The sequence below is a fragment of the Diuraphis noxia genome, unplaced genomic scaffold (assembly GCF_037042655.1).
Source record: "Diuraphis noxia isolate RWA-SAM2 unplaced genomic scaffold, SU_Dnox_SAM2 contig0001, whole genome shotgun sequence".
Lineage (NCBI taxonomy): Eukaryota > Metazoa > Arthropoda > Insecta > Hemiptera > Aphididae > Diuraphis > Diuraphis noxia.
The window spans coordinates 19593527-19613888 of record NW_028301711.1 but is presented as its reverse complement, the minus strand read 5'-3'; the positions used below and the strand labels follow the sequence as shown (position 1 = coordinate 19613888).

General features: G+C 30.1%; 1 protein-coding gene across 1 annotated transcript in view; it reads right to left on the bottom strand.

Annotated features, from left to right (window-relative positions):
* Window positions 1-18999, bottom strand: part of LOC149060235 (zinc finger MYM-type protein 1-like) — a 31375-nt gene extending 12376 nt beyond the window's left edge. The window contains exons 1-8 of the mRNA XM_089228430.1: window positions 18906-18999; window positions 16975-17126; window positions 16577-16768; window positions 16199-16472; window positions 15941-16136; window positions 15513-15837; window positions 15200-15452; window positions 14876-15130 (exon numbers count right to left, since the gene is read on the bottom strand). Coding sequence (XP_089084556.1) covers window positions 14876-15130; window positions 15200-15452; window positions 15513-15837; window positions 15941-16136; window positions 16199-16472; window positions 16577-16768; window positions 16975-17126; window positions 18906-18999 — 1741 coding nt within the window. The remainder of the gene's footprint in view (window positions 1-14875; window positions 15131-15199; window positions 15453-15512; window positions 15838-15940; window positions 16137-16198; window positions 16473-16576; window positions 16769-16974; window positions 17127-18905) is intronic.
* Window positions 19000-20362: the final 1363 nt, after the last annotated feature.

The following is a 20362-nucleotide window of genomic DNA, read 5'->3' as shown; positions in this document are numbered from 1 at the left end:
GAATGAGACAGAAAAATGATTTCCACTAAAAACATAGAAAACATGCTGTTAAAAAGTGTACGGAAAAATACACTCACTCACATACACATCAGAAAACCCAATGATATAACTACGCGATTAAATTTTATATAAATTTTCAAAAAACTTTTTTCTCAGATGTATTGTGCATTTTAATATTATAATAGCATACCTTTAGGGTCGCTGAATTAATAAAATTAAAATTTTCACGTCAATTTCCTTGTAGTTATTATTCCAAAGAATTTCTCTAACATTTATGAACTTCAAATAATCAAATGCTAACACTAAAAAGGCTAAAAAAAATTTAACCGACATGATCTTATTCGTTCGCTTAATACTTAAAAAAAAATTCCAAATATCCTAGTGAAAATTGCTATCTTATCATATTTTTAAAGGCCTTTAATATCATTTTACCGTTTGTGATCCTAACGTTTTTTTTAACGGTGGAGGTAGAACAGTGTTTACGAATACCAGGGACTCATGATGATTACTATGCGCGTTTTGTCGTCATCAATGCGCAGGCCACGGTCGTTGTGTTTAAATAAGAAACGATGATTATTATGTTTTGTGTGAGTACATTATGTAGACGCGTTCGGAAATATTTTTGCACTCACACGAGAATGCTACAGTTAATAACTACAATAAGCTGTCAAAAATGTACATACTTCGATACTTATAATAGTCAAATTTTAATTTTGAAAAACAATCTTAACTCGTTAATTATTTATATTGCATATTTTTGGGAGATGGGTTGTAGATATATTGAAAAATGTATTTACCTACTTCAATGGGTGCTTAATAGGCGGGGGGGGGGGCAAGACCGGACACTTGCATTGTAGTGGCAGGTAGGTCTATATTTGCTGTGTAATATTACTAATATTGTAGTTATGACAGTTGTGTATTACAATATGAAAATATAATTACAATATAATATTATTTTATTAACCAAAATGCGATATTATTATACGAATAGAAATATTAGGAGGTAATGTTAATTACATTATTTGAGTAGTTCAATCGAAAAAATGAATAAGTTCATTAGCAGTTATTTTACCGAAGTGTAGGTATTGGTATCAAATGAAGTAACACGAGGATTGACGATTGATTAAATTTATTACGAACACTGATATTATAATATTACGAGAGGATCTGTTTAAAACTATACGACGCTCTGTTATATAACTTAATAAAGGATGATGCTCTGCGGAGTAACGTTCGTGTCGTTTTGTCGTTCACACTTTTTATTAGACTTGACTCGACTGACGACCATCGACCGGGCTCGTCGCAACGATACCTCCGGGTCCTTCGGTATATGGTAACTCAGCCATTTCGGAGGCCATCGTGAGAACCGAAATGGTCACACACTCGTTTTACCTCGAGTAAACAGTTTTAACACTTTTGAGCGTTTATATGCAATCCTCCCGTATATACTACATACATACATATATACATACTTGCCTACATACACACTCACACGTATACAACATTAAATTAAATAAAATATGGATAAATATTGCTGTGCGCGGAGATAAATCCGTGACGTCACGCGCAATGCACACACAATCACGTAATTAGCGAACGGATAATCATAAACGAATTTTAGTGGTATCATTTTTTTCGTCATGAATCATAATGTGTACTATAATTTATGCCTAAGTAAATGTTATGAGTTGAATGATCAGTATGTTAAATAGTTTTATAGATAATTAACAAATAAAATGTGTGACAATAAATTGGTAATTTTTATTACAAATTGTTATGAATCATAAAAAATAAAAAATAAAATGTGTATCATTAAAACAATAAAACAACTAGTTTACGTTGTGAAGTTTTCGCCGATTCGTCAAATACAATTATTGGCTTATAATTAATATCTCGGTGTATTTTCAGAACATTTTACTTATATTTGGGTAATAGTATTTTGGTGGTGATTGCAAAGTGCAAAGACCAGTAGCGCAGCAGCTGTTGTGGCTAATATGAGAACAAGATACTCGTCGACCGCCAACGGAAAAACAATAGTGTTGTGGTCGTAGCCGCCTAGGCCTGTCTACATGGTTTAATCGCGAAATGGACGTAATTTATTGACTTATAGTTTTTGCAAATTATGATGAACTTATGCGATTATATATTTAGCCCAGTCAATAATTAGCTATAGATGCAGATTTAAAAATTTTTACGTAAATCTATAAAATGTACATAATATTTTTATGTATAAGTTGTCACTCTTTAGTCATACTGCTTTTTCGCCGATTTTCTGCCTGCGGAAACCTATTTATGGATTTGGGGTTGGGTGTCGATATGGTGTATAATATTGTACCCACACAAAATGACTTAACAGCGAACAATCTCGGGACTTGTTGTGTTTTTCCAGACTACTCTAAATTTGGATTTAGATAACTATTTTTTAATTCTGGAATTATTTTATTTAAAAAAAAGAAAATTACATTTTTGTGCTTAATGAACTTATAATAATTTTTTTGTGCATATGTTGGTATTTTTATTGGCTAATATTTCATATTCCGTAACTTTTTAGTGCATAAATGCATTCATATTACAGTAGTTTCAATTGCATAAACATCCGAACACTAAATATTAATGATACAGGTATATAACTGAAATTCATTGGTGACTATTCGTTTGCTAGTCACAGTGAACCAAGAACTGACGTCACAGATTCGTTTACCGCGGTGGTGGCCATAATATATTATGTATTATTCACAGCAATATTATCTTTATTTGATTAAACATAAAATTACTACTAACAAACTTATTTTATTTTTTCGATTGAACTAATCAAATATAATTAACAGTACCTCATAATCTTTCCATTCGTAAAATTACTATACGATTACATTTTGGTTTAATTTTGTAGAAAAAAATAATACTCAGATAAATAATTAAAATACGAATGTGCCATAAATTCACTGAAGTTAACGTGTGTAATATTGTTTTGAGTGTTTTTTGACAATCGTGACATCGTGTACGGATTTTTGACGCCTAAATTGGCTGTTTTAGTTCTAAATCGTAGCTAATTTAAGAGGTGAGTGAGGATTTTGATCTCCATTAAAGTCTACAACACGAATGCGCAATTTTCCTTTTTTGACCCGACTAATGTCGTGTGTAGACGATATAAATATCGACTATTGACTATGTCTGTATATACATTTAGCATACGTCATGTAATTTAGGAAAAACAATTTTTAACCAAGCCAACAATGATAATTTGTTGACAGCCCTAAGCCTGCAATAATTGGGAAGGAAAATTGTGAATTAATTATTTATTTTTAATTTAATTGATTAATTATTTTATGTTGTATATAAATTATTATACATAGCATATACTATGGTATATAGTATATATGGTAATATATTATTTAATAATATATACACATATCATTTGGTGCGCAATGGTGTTGTGATTTTAACAGGTAAAAAAGGATCGGGGCGGAATAGTGTTACAAATTTTCGCGCAATCGTGTTGTAGAACATTAATTAATTAAATATTTTGGTTGGACATCTATTCCCAGACTATCCACTAGCCGCTGATTCAAAATTGTATGGTTGAAGGGTTTAAAATAATATGTATATTATATATAAATATACATATTATAATATAGTTAGACCACTGATTATTTGAAGTGAAATACTATTATATTATTATATACAGCATAAAACACTGAAATATGCATTATCTAAGTAAAAATATGCACTCAAAATTAGACTAAAAAAAAAATACCATAATTGTATGATGATGAAATTTATTAACAAAAAATAATTATTAATTAATAATTTATTATATTACATATATGTATATTATATTTATTTAGAATTATAGTTCACGTAGTATATTACTAGATATTGCTCTAATTGGTAAATAGCGACGGTTGTAGAAACTCGTCCAGTTCATTATTTAGGTCAGTGTCGGGTATATTTACTATGTAGTATTTGTTTTAAGACTTTTCATTGAGCTCCTTAAATATGTATACCTGGTAAAAAAGGAGATTTTAAGCGATATTGTATATGCACATATAAAAATGCATACATTAATCTAATACAGTCTAATAATAATATTAGATATAAATATTGTGTAACTTTGTTCATTTTAATAATTATAGTAAATACAATAATAGAAAGTTCTATACGATAATACTAAATTGTTATGAAAAATAAACATTGATAAAATTATATGAAATTATAAATAAACTTATGAGCAGCACTCGCCACTCTTGAGTTACCAATATGTGACAGTGTTGTATTATAATATAATTATTGTTATTATTTCATCAATATTAAATCAAAATACGATATAATTACACGAATAGATATATTACTCTTAAATATATTATTTGATTAGTTTAATCGAAAAAAAAATAAAGTTCATTAGCAGTTATTTTACGTTAAACCAAAAATGAATAAATATTACTGTGTATTATAATGTATGGCGAACGAATGTGTGACGTCACGCGCAATGCAAAATAATATTTTTTATACACCAGTTATTACCCTTTATTCATACAAGTTTTTCGCCAATTCACTGCTGGCAGAAATATATTTATGGTTTTGGGTTGTGGGGTCGATACGGTGTATACTATTGTATCACACAAATTAGTAAATTACTGAACAGGAAAAAATCTCGTGACTTGTAGAATTTTCCAATAAAGATAACTATTTTTTAACTCTGGCATTATAATATATTATTATGATGAAAATAATTTGTAATTGAACTGTGAGTGTTTCACCTATATTATACATAGGTATAAACGTTGTACTAGACATCATTAATTATTATATTGACATTTGCAGGCACCGATCGCTCTCTTGGGTCCCGGATGCACACCGGGTCACCGGGATAAGAATGTACGACAAAACTTATTGTCCGAATTATAATTTCCTACAACATAAAAATAAATGCGATTAGTCTTGGCACTGAAGGTGCATTTATCCATATAGTTTTTTCCGTCGGTCAGACTACGTCTTTATTGGGATTCGGGTATTTAGGCCCTGCTGCAATACCTACCTATCTATATTATATGTACAATAGTGATAAGTGCCAGAAGTCTATAGCAATATACAAAAATTAACTGTGACGGACACATTTTTCGTCTCGTAATTTATTAATGCATTATATACTGTCAATTTTTTGCCATCGAAATACCCAAACCGGCCAAACCCATAGCCCCCCGCCTGCAGTTGCCGATTTAAACCGAATAATATACTTAGTATAACGAAACATTTAACAAACATTACAATATACAGGGTGATTTTTTAAGCATGCTCGCCCCATTTTGATGCTTAAATTATGCATATATTCAAATTTTGATTTTAGGAATATTTAAGTGTAGTTAAAGGCGATATTTTTGAGTACTTAGATTTTTCACAACTTTTAAGGAGTATCCTGTAGCGATACCAACTTTGGTTTTTCAAATGACAACCTATATGTTTTAAACCAAAATGTGATTCAGATAATTTTTCTGAAAATTTTGACATATTGCAATCAAAATTCGAACGAAAACTTCCAGAGTTATTCTACTTGAAATACTAAGAAATAAGGATAAAAGTCTAATACTTAAATGCCTACGTTGTAAATGGATACGATAATTATAATTCGGTATACAATATAAAAATAAAATATTTGTTAATAATCACTACTTATTACTAAATGGCCAAATATTGCATCTGACAATTTTCAAAAGAAAAGAAAATATGAATAAAATAATATCCTTTTTATTTTATCCATGTTACCTATACCTTATAGGCAACGTTAATATTTGTATAGCATAGGTATACCTACTTATAATAAAATACCGAACAATAGTGTACAATAGCACAAATGCGAAATATGTACGTGTATCCATTTACAACGTAGGCATATAAGTATTAGACTTTTATCCTTATTCCTTAGTATTTCAAGTAGAATAACTCTGGAAGTTTTCGTTCGAATTTTGATTGCAATATGTCAACATTTTCAGAAAAATTATCTGAATCACATTTTGCTTTAAAATATATAGGTTGTCATTTGAAAAACCAAAGTTGGTATCGCTACAGGATACTCCTTAAAAGTTGTGAAAAATCTAAGTACTCAAAAATATCGCCTTTAACTACACTTAAATATTCCAAAAATCAAAATTTGAATATATGCATAATTTAAGCATAAAAATGGGGCGAGCATGCTTAAAAAATCACCCTGTATATATATATATATATATTATCCATGTGTAGAAGAATTCTCTCTCGACCTCTCTATGTACACACAATTTATGTGATGCCTCGACGTCACATAATAAATTACGCTTTGAATTATATTTTATCTTCATGTATCACCGTTTATTTTCTGACGGTCAAGCAGATCGTACATATTCTGTTTGTAGAAATGTTCTACAAAGGGATAAACAGTCTACAATACGCACAATGTAAACGATATATATGTGACGCGTTCCACACCCCACAAGGCGCCAAGACCCTGTCGCACTCAAACAAAAAATGTGAAAGTTATTTTGCCCACCACGGTACCTACTATACCTGCTACATTGTGAATCATATATTAATAAATATTAACATATATTAAAATATATTATTATTAATATAATAATTATATATATTATTAATAAATATTATAATTATTATATTTGGTTATATCTATAAAAATTCAATAATCGTAAATATATTTTTACCATGATATAAATTATATAAATAAAAAATGTCTTATGGTATGCATTGTATAAATCAAAAAATAAATTAAATTTGTATTAGTTTAAATAATATACAATTAAATAAAGATATATTATATTTAAATGTGTTATATAACAATATTATTAGATATGAAATGTTATAATTATTGTATGACTAATGATTAGGTAGGTAAGTGGGTTTGAAGCTGGGACCAAACTTACCGGGCGATGACCGTTTCCACCAAAAGTGTACCTTTCCCTTTTACAACAATACCCGTTTCCACCAAAAGTGTATCTTTCCCTTTTCCACCCAATAAAATTATTTACCACGTTTTAAAATAAAAAACTATTGTATAAGTAGATACAATAAATAATATACATAACTAAATACACTAATATATCATTTTTTCAATCCAGCATTAGTATTTTAAATAAACTTATTACTGTATTAAAGATTTTAATATGAGCGTAGTATACAAATTATTTTGGTAAATTAACCGTGGTTTAATTATAGGCAGATCTCATTTGGTGGTAACGGATATTGGTGGAAAAGGGAAAGGTCTACTTTTGGTGGAAACGTGTTACGCCCAACTTATCACACAAATTATCATCGAGTTCATTTGCCTAGTCCGTCAGGGAACACAAAGTAGAAAATGTGGACAAGTGGGTCTGTGGTACCACTCTGCTGTATACTTAAAATATATAGTTTCTGAGAGGGTTACTGCGATGAATTAAAATTTAACACAGTAAAATTATTGGATGCGTAAAACGATTTGAAGACGGTCATCTATCAGCCTGCACTAGTTAGAGTTTATTTTATTATAAAGAAATTTGTTTTAATATAATGTTGCGAATGCAGATTCCTACACGAGATCTTGCATGTAAAAAAAATAATATATTAGTTTAAACACGAAAAACAAAAAGGTACAAATCATGTAAGTTCATATTAGATTTAAAAAGATCGAATGTCAGTACCTAAGTGTATACTTCTACTTATGCAAAATTATGGATTTGATGTTAATATTTATTATTATTAAATTATGATATTTAATATATTAAACTATTTTCCATATTAAATTATGGTACTAAATACTATTATATATTTACTCAAACAAATAATATATGAGCTTATAATTTAATAAATATTAGCATGATATTGACAACATATTATATATAAAATACAATTTTTTACTTTTCGGATATGAAATCGGTTTATATGGTAGGTATAAATGATTTAAAATAATAATTAGGTGTAAGTAAACCATAGGTACTTAAAATTGGAATTTATGTACAGTTATAAGTTTGACACACAAAAACATAAACTTTTATTAAAAAGCAGTTATAAAAATATTTTATTTATCTACACCGTTGGGTTTTTTATTCCTATATATTATAATATGTATATTATTTATCATCATAAATTACAAAAAATAAATATTGTGTCTTCTTTTTTATTGTTATTTAAAACTATGCTAGTGTACCTATAATATATCGACATTTCTAAACATTCATTAAAATAACATATTCACATGATGTATACATATAAAATATTAAAATAATAAAACGATTATAATATTATGTTATTAACTGAGCATTTATATAATTCGTGTTTTACCCAGCCGCCGTGGCGTATGCCATGTCTTTGTACCATTGGAAAAGACCCTAATAAATACAACAACGTTTGCTGTGTGAACGGAGACAACCACAGAAGGTCAAAAAATAAAAACGACAAAATTCGAGCTGTAAATTCCAAAATTTACAATACGGCACCAAATGTTATCGTTTTTGCCTTTTCCTATTGCTTATCGGAACGTGCTGCGAACAATTGATGTATGTGCTCGTATATAAAATTATTAAAATGCTTGTATAGGGACGAGCTATATAATACAGACGAGCATATTATTATTATTCCTTTTCACCCAATTTCCGAGAAAATATAATATAACATTAAACTGTACCTAACAGTAACTGCGCAGTTAGTATAGGTAGGTAATACGTGTTTGTACCCAGCCGCCGTTTACCCTCAGTGGCAACATGGCATATGTGAATATACAGTATATATATAGTACGACTATACCCACTGGCCACTACCGGGACATGAAAATAGAATACCAACAGGGTCGTGGAATTGAATAAAATCCTAAATTTCGTTTAACATTTCGTTTGATAATTTGAACTTTTTTGTAAAAATAAATTCATCAATACGATTAACTACTATTTATAACATATTAACTGATAGTATCTAGTCAACTATTATAATAGTACCTAACTATATTATAATTATTACATTTTTGCTATAAATTAACGTTACAATTTTTCTATTAAATTATATGTGGACATTCAAAAAATGTGTTTTATTTTGCTTTTTTTTACCTAATGCTAAGTAATTCGGTGCTCCACGAAGGGAGAAAATATTAATTACCGGACCAACTCAAACAAGAGTTTGGTGACCCCTGTACAATACTATAATAACATAGGTATGTAGTGGAGGGCCCGGAAGACGGGAAACAAACATTGGAGATAAACCAGTGACACGGCGATGCTGGTGAGAGGTGGTGCAGCGTCGGCCGGTCAGGTGTGGTGAGGTAGTAGTGGTGTGGCGCGGGAACACCCAAGAACTTACACTACGGTACGGTGAAATGTGGCTAGGCCACGTTTATTCACTAATCACTTGTATGAACAAAAAGAAAAACGGTATAACACTAAATGTCGTTGTCAAGCGCACACGAGTCGGTGTTTCGTGTTGCTTGTCCGTGCTTCGGTTGTCGGTACGACGGTCGGTGAACGAGAGAACGATCGGCGGCGGCCGGTACTCGTCCGGCGCGACTTGTCTTCCCGTCCCGCCTAGCCTTTGCGGCGTGGAGGGAGAGTTGACGGTGCCGCCCGTGGTGGTGGTTGATTAAGTCGTAGACCGGTCGCAACGGTGCCTGTACTTTGTACTGGCTGCCGCTGCGTACCGTGTCACCAGTATAATTATATATAAATGCTTTTGTTTTTATTTTTAGTTATATACCATTTATAGGCCTACGTACAACATGATACATTATAAAGTGAAGACTGATCACAATAATGTATTATTTAGATTTTCGCATTTTTTTTTGTATTTTCATTAATCGTACGATCTTTAAAATTGTAAAATTTTGAAAATATAATATACATTTAAAACTAAAAACGCAAAATATCAAATAATATATGCCCTATCTACATAAATGTTTGATGTTTTATTAAAACTAATTTCTAGCTAATTACTATGATCAATGAATCTATTGACCCACAAAAACAATGCGTGGAAACTGTACACTGGTACCTATGGTCTCGCGATATAGAGCAGTGAGCTTGCAGTCATATGTATAAGGTTTATAATATTTTGTAATATTATAATAACAATTATTATTTAAAAAATGAAAAAAGTTAGTGCGAACTGCGCATGCGCAATAGTGTAAGCTACGTCTATAATATGAAGTTGACACTGCTGCTAACCGCGCGACCATATACGTTAGATGCATAGACCTATGGTTAGATGTAAGATCTATTTTTTTCTGTCGTCAAAACTCGAAAACGTCAATTTCCTCGTAGTTTATTCCGACGAATAATTTCTCTAACATTTTTGAACTTCAAATATTCAAATGCTAATTTAACACTAAAAAGGCTAATACGGTAAAAAAAAATTAAACAACATTATAGGCTCATCCGCTTAGTACTAAAGAAAAATAACTATCCGACAGAAAATTGTTATCTCCATCTTACCATATTTTTAAAACTTTTAAATTTTGTAATTTTACCATTTGGAATCCTAACGGTTTTTGGCGGTGGAAGTAGAATAACCAGTGTTTGCGAATACCAGGGACTCATGAATTATGATGAGCGTTTCGTCGTTATTGCCGCACTTTCCACGGTCGTAATGTTTTAATAACAAACGATAATTATGATTTTTTGTGTGACACATTATGACACGATCACGAGACCGCGAAAGTGAATACAACTTCAATAAACTAACGAAAATGTACATATAATTCTGTAGCAGTTTTAATTTTGAAAAAAAATGCAATACATAATGTATATTCATTAATCACATATGATCTTGAGAATCATGAAATTTAGAAAATCTAATATGCTCTTAAAACTAAAAAAAAGCAAAATATTAAATAATATATGTACTACTTACATAAATGTTTGATATTTTATTAAACCAATTTCTAATCAATGAATTATTATTAACTTTATTAACTCGCAAAAACAATGCGTGTATACTGTACACTAGTATGGTATCGTGATAGAGAGCAGAGAGGTGGCAGTCATAATTAAAATTTAAAAGGATTATGTTTCAATATTATAATAACAATTATTATTGTAAAATAATAATGTCATTTTATATTTTATCGAGTTCTGTTCCGTTTACTGAGCTAAAACTACCACGGTTTTTGACAATGTAGAATAGTGTTTACGAATACCAGGGACTCATGATAAGGATGCGCGTTTCATCGTCATCGCCGCTCCGACCGTGGTTGTTATGTTTTAATAGAAAACGTTATTAGTGTGAGTGCATTATGTAGACACACTTGTAAATATGTTTGTACTCACACGAGTACGCGACAGTGAAAACGCCAATAAGCTGACAAAAATGTACACACTTGAATACTTAAAATAGTCAAATTTTAATTTTGAAAACAAATTTTAATATGTTGTTTTCTATTGCACGTTTATTAGGAGCATGTATTGTCAATATTTCGAAAAATATATGTACCTATTTCCATTGGCATCCAATGTGTGTGGGGAGGAAAGACGGGGCACTTTCCCCTCCCTGGAAAAATAATATGAATTTAAAATGTATTAAAAAATTAGCATGACAATATAAAATAAAATTGTTAACTTTCGGAATATGAAATAGGTTTTTATGTGTATTACGAGCGTTCGTCATGAAAAATGAACTAGATCAAAAGTATAGTAATGTAGTATCATTCATGATATCATTAATATTTATGGAATGACCCAAAACAATTTGTAGTTTTTATTTACCGATACCGAATTATAAATTTGATAATATTTTCTTAATTTTTGAATAATACATTATTAATACCTGTACCTACTTATTAAAATATATTTTAATTAATAACTAAACCTATACTATAAAAATAATAATTTTATAAATAATTTCATGCTCATATTTATATGTTGAAAATACATTAAACTTTATTCAGTTTAAAATTGAGAATTGCATTGTAGTTATCTCACAGTAATATTATGACAAAAGTGTAATTATTATAATATAATTACTATAGGTACATAATATTATTTTACCAAAATACTATATAATTATGCGAATAAAACGATTATGAGGTAATCTTAATTGCATTATTTGATTAGTTCAATCAAAAAAAAAAAAAAAAAAAATTAGTTCATTAACAGTTAATTCACAATAAATAAAAATAGATCAATATTGGTGTGTATTAAAATGTATAGCCGCCGACACCGCGAACGATCTGTGACGTCACGCGTAATGCACACATAATCGCGTAACTAGCGAACGAATAGCCAGAAACAAATTTAAGTGGTATTATTTTTTTTCGTCATGGTGTGTTCTATAAGTTATTCCTTAGAAAATTTTTTTAATCGGGTGATCCTTTTTAGTCTGTTAAATAGCTTATACTTGATTATTAACGTGCTATAGAGTGCTGTATAATGGTTATACGACTTAGCTTGACTGGGAAGTGGGAATGAGACAGAAAAATGATTTCCACTAAAAACATAGAAAACATGCTGTTAAAAAGTGTACGGAAAAATACACTCACTCACATACACATCAGAAAAACCAATGATATAACTACGCGATTAAATTTTATATAAATTTTCAAAAAACTTTTTTCTCAGATGTATTGTGCATTTTAATATTATAATAGCATACCTTTAGGGTCGCTGAATTAATAAAATTAAAATTTTCACGTCAATTTCCTTGTAGTTATTATTCCAAAGAATTTCTCTAACATTTATGAACTTCAAATAATCAAATGCTAACACTAAAATGGCTAAAAAAAATTTAACCGACATGATCCGCTCATTCGCTTAATACTTAAAAAAAAATTCCAAATATCCTAGTGAAAATTGCTATCTTATCATATTTTTAAAGGCCTTTAATGTCATTTTACCGTTTGTGATCCTAACGTTTTTTTAACGGTGGAGGTAGAACAGTGTTTACGAATACCAGGGACTCATGATGATTACTATGCGCGTATTATTTTATTAACCAAAATGCGATATTATTATACGAATAGAAATATTAGGAGGTAATGTTAATTACATTATTTGAGTAGTTCAATCGAAAAAATGAATAAGTTCATTAGCAGTTATTTTACCGAAGTGTAGGTACTAGGTATTGGTATCAAATGCAGTAACACGAGGATTGACGATTGATTAAATTGATTACGAACACTGATATTATAATATTACGAAAGGATCTGTTTAAAACTATACGACGCTCTGTTATATAACTTAATAAAGGATGATGCTCTGCGGAGTAACGTTCGTGTCGTTTTGTCGTTCACACTTTTTACTAGACTTGACTCGACGTAAGGGCCGTGCCACACTAGAGCGGTTTTGACGTGCGGTGAAAACGCAAAACCGTGGCAAACAGCGATGTCACGCGGTAACGCGCGGTAAAATCGCGCTAGTCTGACGCACTCCATTACATGGTAAGCGTTTTCATCTAGCGTTTTTGACGCGCGGTGCTCGCGCGTCGAAACCGCGCGTCAAAACCGCTCTAGTGTGGCGCGGCCTTAACGTTTTAAATTTTAATTCTGAAAACAAATTTTAATATGATGATTTCTATTGCACGTTTATTAGGAGCATGTATATTGTCGATATTTTGAAAAATGTTATTACCTACCTATTTCCATTGGCGCCCAATGTGTGTGGGGAGGAAAGACGGGGCACTTTCCCCTCCCAGGAAAAATAATATGAACTTACAATTTAATAAATACAAGCATGAAATTGACAACATAAAATAAAATTGTTAACTTTTAGGATATGAAATAGGTTCTTATGTGTACTACGAGCGTTAGTCGTGAAAAATGAACTTGATCTAAAGTAGTATCATTCTTGATATCATTAATATTTATGGGATGACCCAAAACAATTTGTAGTTTTTATTTACCGATATCAAATTATAGATTTGATAATTTATTTTTTATTTTTTGAATAGTACTTGTACTTATTAAAATGTATTTTAATAAATAACTATAAACCTACTATAAAAATAATCATTTTATAAGTAGTATCATGCTCATAATGTTTAATTTTTATAAGAGGTATAGATCACTCTAAATTTCAAACTAACGGAGCAAAACGTGATCTGCCGAATGTAAAATCTGCCATGTTTTTTTGTCATAGTGTATTATAATATAATTACTATATTATAATATTATTTTACCAATATTAAACCAAAATGCTATATAATTATGCGAATAAAAACTAAAAAGATTATGAGGTAATCATAAATACATTTTTTGATTAGTTCAATCGAAAAAAAATAAGTTTATTAAGAGTTATTTCACGTTAAATAAAAATATATCAATATTGGTGTAAAATGTACAGCCGCCGATGTGGCGAACGAATCTGTGACGTCACGTGTAAAGCACACGTAATCGCCTAGCGAACGAATTGTCAGAAACAAATTTAAACGGTAATATTTTTTTCGTCATGGTGTGTTTTATAAGTTATGCGTTAGAAAATTGTATGAGTTGGATGATCCTTTTTAGTCTGTTAAATAGCTTACGGATTCAAATTGGTATACAAAATTAAAATTGGACAACAAACAAAAAGTTTGTTTATTTTTCGTCAGGTTACTATAAGTCTTAATTCATAAAAAGTATCCCCCACCACTTATTTTATCTTAATTAATTTAACTAATTTTTAATCGAATGTCATAATCATAGGCGGACATTTGGTTCAATTTTTAGGGGGGCTATAATAATCCAATGTAAAGTGGACCGCAGGGGCTTCGCCCCCGCACCCCCACATGCTATAAACATATAACTAATACAAATATTGATATTTTTAATTTGTATTAAAAAAAAAAAAAACACTAAATAAGGTAAATTTAAAAATAATTAATATTTTATTTTAATAACAAATATCTATTTTTATCGGCAAAAATATTCAAAATATCATTGCTATTTATATTTTTATATATTTACCTAGAGATGGAATTTCAATCAATATGTTATGTTCATTCAAAAACATTGATATCTCACTCCAAAGTTCAGAAAACCCTACAGATGTTCTTAAATTTTCAAAAGAAGCAATGATACCTTTGATAAGATTGCTTGCTTTTCCAAGAGTTGCTGTCTTCTCTTGTAGTTTAATTGTTAAAATGTTAATTATAGACAACACTTTTTGCAATATGAACAATTGAACAGCAAACGTTTCTTTTCTAATACTTGAAAGTATTCCTAAGAAAAATCAATTTTAACAAAATCAGGTACATAGAAATAATTAGCAATTTAAAATTCAAAAAATACCTATGGCCTCATTCACATCTCTATCACTTTCATCTTCAATTTCTTCTTCTAATGCTAGCACTATTGCTTTAAAATTTTTTTTTATAGCTTCGCAGTTTCGGTACCGACAATTCCAACGTGTATCACTCAACTTAGAGATTGCTAATTTTTGTATTCCCAAACTTGTTTGTATATCATTGTACTTTTTATTTATGCTCGGTTTTGAAAAATGCACATACAGTGCTTCTAAAGTATTAAAAACACTTCTTGTTTCCTATAGATAAATAAATAAATATTTAGAAGAGAACCGTTAAATTTAAATCATAAATTATACCTTAACAAGTTTACACATATCCAAAACCACTAGGTTTACTCTGTGGGCCATGCAGTGAGTATAAATAGCATACGGATAATTTTCTTTCACTTTTGCTTGTACCCCATTGAATCTCCCTGACATAACACTTGCACCATCAAATGATTGAGCTACAATTGGTGTTTGTGGATTTATACCACAGATTTTTAAATATTCAATAATGTGTTGTGTTAATGTTTCAGCATTTTGTTTATTAGAGCAGTCAATAAATCCCAAAAACCTTTCAATAACATTAAACCCTTTACAGTATCTAACACATAATGACATCTGTTCTTGTTTAAAACATCTGAAAAATTATAAACAGAAAGAAAAAATATATAATAATGTAAGAAAAAATTGTTAATAATACAAAAAATAAATAAATAGCTTAATTATAAATTAAAATGTACCTTGCTTCGTCGCACATTATACTAAATGAACCAGCATTCTTAATTTCTTGAACAATTGTATCTTTAACATGTTTTGAACAAATCGCAATAATTTCATTCTGAATTCTATGGCTTGAATAATTAGTTTTTTCACAATATTTTGCAGCAAAGTCAGGATTATGTTTTGCCATCACATCACATATTTCTTTAAAATTTCCTAAAATTTATTAAGTTTTTAATTTTATACAGTTTAAGCATATTGTATTAGGCAGTAGGCACCTTGGTTTAAAGAATTAGCTGTTTCATCGTGACCCCGAAAACTAATTCCTTGGCGACTTAGCAATAATGATATATCAATCAACATTTTCATATAATTCCTATTCATTGCTACAAGCATACTGTGCTGTGAAGATATTTGAGTCAGAACACTTCCAGTAATTTCAGTTTTTTTATGTGAAGTCCATTTAGCCATGCAAGTGAGGTGATGTTTGGTTTCAGAATGAGCAAAAAGCTTACTTAATTTATTTCTCATAGCACCCCTTGAACCACTTAGCTATAGTAGAAGCAATGAAGCAAACAATTTACAATATTTTATATAAATATATATTAAAATAATACTATAATAGTTAGGCACATAACATTTTAAAAACAACTTGCCTTCTTCCAGTTTTTAAAACCAGCCTTAGTAAAACTATCTATGCAATTATCATTAGCACCACTGCTATAGTTACGGCAAGCAAAGCAATAAACTGCATCTTTAGAAATACTATATTCTAACCATTCATGCTGAATATAATATGAAGCATTAAAGCTTCGATTTTGTGTTCCAAATCTAGTCATAGGATATGACTAAAATAATGAAATATCATGTTATTATCATAACAATAAAATTATTAATAATAAAATATCAAACATAATATAAATAAATAATAATATATATAACACAAAATATCAAGCATGTTGACAAAAGCATATATTATTTTTAAATTCAAATTCAAATTTTATTGTTTCATGTTTCATAGTTTCATAGGTAGGAAACAAATAGCAGCACTTACCTTCAAAATTGGACGCACTGGTCCACTTAACAAGTTTCCTAAATCACTAGTTCCGTTATTAACTTTTTCTAACTCTAAGTCATCTAATTCGTCATGGTCAACTGGTCCATTTAACGTGTTTCTTAGATCACCAGTTTCGTTATTAACTTCTTCTAATTGTAAATCATCCAAGTCGTCATTGTAAACGAGGTTTGTTTCAATGTTGTTAACATTTTTTATTTTTTCTTTCTTTTTAAGATCTTTTTTCACATTAAAAATACTAAACAAATTTGCCATGTTCAAAAATCAAAACACTTAACGTCTACGTCACAACACTCAACCGAGTCAACCGAACTACCAATTAAACTATTATAGTATTATTATAGTTGTATACTCGTATTCAACAATATTAACCGTCAATGGCGTCAATACTCAATTGTCATAACCACAAAAACGTTGAAACCTAAACAATTTTTATACACACAGATATATAAAAATTTTTATATATCTGTGATTATACACTAATTAATAATAATAATTATTATTATCAGAATGTCAGCGCGGCACGTGAGAGACCGTTTCTATCATGAGTAACCTAACCGCCGCCTAGCATACCGATAAGACGTGATAACGCGTCGTCTATGGGATATCCGCGTGACCGCGTGTTCGTAAATTAAATGAATTCGGTCAGTTGTTGGTGGCGGTGGATTTGATTGTTTGATGGCTATATATTCTAAGATTTTTAATGATATTATATTAGCGTCATTTGTTGGTTAAATATTATTTTACGATTTTCAAATAAAACGAAAACATAATAATTAAATCAACGAATAACATTAATAATTAAATTTCGATTTTGAGGGGGCTATTAAAATATTTAGGGGGGCTAAGCCCCCCTAAGCCCCCCCCGATGTCCGCCTATGGTCATAATAAATAAACAATTTCAACAATAACAGTTGGTTATGGTTGTATGTTTTTTAGTAGATTGATTTTCGATATTTTTAAAAATGTAAGAACCTACTTCCATGGCACCCATTGCGGGAGGGGTGGCAAGACGGGGCACTTGCCCATCCCTGGAACAATTATATGAAATTATAATTTAATAAATATTAGTATGATATTGACAACATAGAATAAAATTGTTAACTTTTAAAATATAAAAGACTTTCTTATGTGTATTAAAGACCGTCCATTGTAAAATATGAACTTGAAAAAAAGTTGTTTCATTCAAGATGTCATTAATATTTTGGAATTTTTGAAATTAAGTTTAAATTTCGTCAAAAACAATTTATTCGTAAATATTAAATTTCATTGTTAAATTTCGTATTATACTAATTTTGTAATTAAAAAAAAACTTTTTGTACATAAATTGTTTAGAAAAAAATACTCTATCCGATTATGTAAAAGAGTTGGTGTGCACATTTAAATAAAGTAAATTGTATCGCGCATTCGCGTACCGAAAGTGTTAAAAATATGAAATTTATCTAAATACAAGGTAATCGAACTGAAATATTTGTTGGTACCTCCTAACGTGAACATACTGTATAACTACCATAAAAATATTAATTTAATAGATAATATCATATTTTAGATTTATATGATGAAATTACATTTTTACCTATTTAGCTTAAAATTGAGATTTTTTGGGCACCCATTCCCAATCGAATGTTTAACATTTAAAGGCCAATACTTATTCGGCTTCAATTCGTCGTATACCTATATTTAATTTTTTTTAATTTTTATTCATATGATTTTATTCATCACCGATTAGACTACGTTACCTATGTGTTTATCCATTTTTTTATTATATTATATTATTATAGCGAGAAGTTCTCGCCGAGAACCGTCCTACATCCTCTACCATTATATTAATTATCAATGAACATATTCGTTTTACGATACGACATAGCCACATAGGTAACATCTGTACAAGAGGCGCACATAAATGTTACGATCATTACTATCAAATTCAGTGGCGTAGCTAGGGTTTGGCGAAGTGTTTCCAAGAAGAGTGGACACAAATTGTGCTTCTAAATTAGTACTCATTTCTGTTCTACCTTCAAAAAAATATTTTTACTTTTATACATTTTGAAATGTGTGTGATTTTGTTTATCTACACAAACTGCGTGCGTACTTGTGTGTGTGTGTGTGTGTGTGTGTTTATGACGATTATCGATATACGTTAATATTAAAATAAAATACCATAACAATGTTAACACAGTGAGTCGTTTACGCCGACCGTTCGCAGTTATACTCCAACGTATACAGCGGTACGACTGAATTGGAACAAGTGGTTGTGATAGTCGTTATCACTTATCACGTCGTACTACACGCCTGATTGTGCATGAATGCGAAGACGAAATTCGTGTGTTTAATAATTAGTTTAAGGGCCATTCTTACAATGCTCGGTTAGTGCCTGGTAACACTAACCGGAAGAATTTATCGTTAGTTAACCGATAGAATTCTACCGGTTAGTCTTAACCGACACTTAACCGGACATTGTAAGAACGGCCTTAAGTCGTTAAAGTTGACCGGCACCTGGAGCTATAATGCAATTTTGTCCTAAAAAGTACACTGAACGAGATTAACGATTCCATCTTATGAATGAACCAAATTTGATTTTTTTTTTTCTGTTAATTGGAGAAACTATTATTCTACAGCTCGCTTTAAACTCTGTTTTTTAATATTTTTAATTTCACACTTCATAATAAGTCTTTAAGTGGCCGTACACCGTACCCACCATACCCGCACGATGGCACAATTTAATATTATGTTGTCTAAGTCCGTATAATGGACGTGCGCATGGGTCAGTGTTGGGCCATGGTCCGCCCTGTGAGCATTATCATACTTGTTGTATTATTTTATATTGTGAAGTGGGTCATTAATCATTATACATAGCAGGCACGCCCGCAGAGATGCAGCTCAGGGGGGGCAAACAAAATTTTTTTTAAATAAAAACAAATTTAACTTTATATAAAATTACACTATTAGTTCTAATATTTATAAGAAAGAACATACTTAATACATTTTAAACAAAAGGCAGACATTTCAATACGGTCAATTATGAAAAATGCTATCGAAAGGAAATGTGAACATATATTGGGAATTATAATTTGTAAGATATCGATATCGCAATCGCAGAAACCGCTAATCGGTTTTATTGGTTTTAATATTATATTATCTGTAATTCTGTCGTAAACGTCGTACATTATACGATATAATTTATAATCTCGTTTGCTTTATTGCTTTCCAAGTATTTTGATTTGATTATTATAATATTATGTTTTTCATACAAGATTTCGGCAATCACGCCTAACCAGCCAAAAGTATTGAAAATAATCGTAATGTCTTTTATTGCGATTAAATACCTCCTATATGACTTGTTAGATACAAGGATTGTCGAATAGTC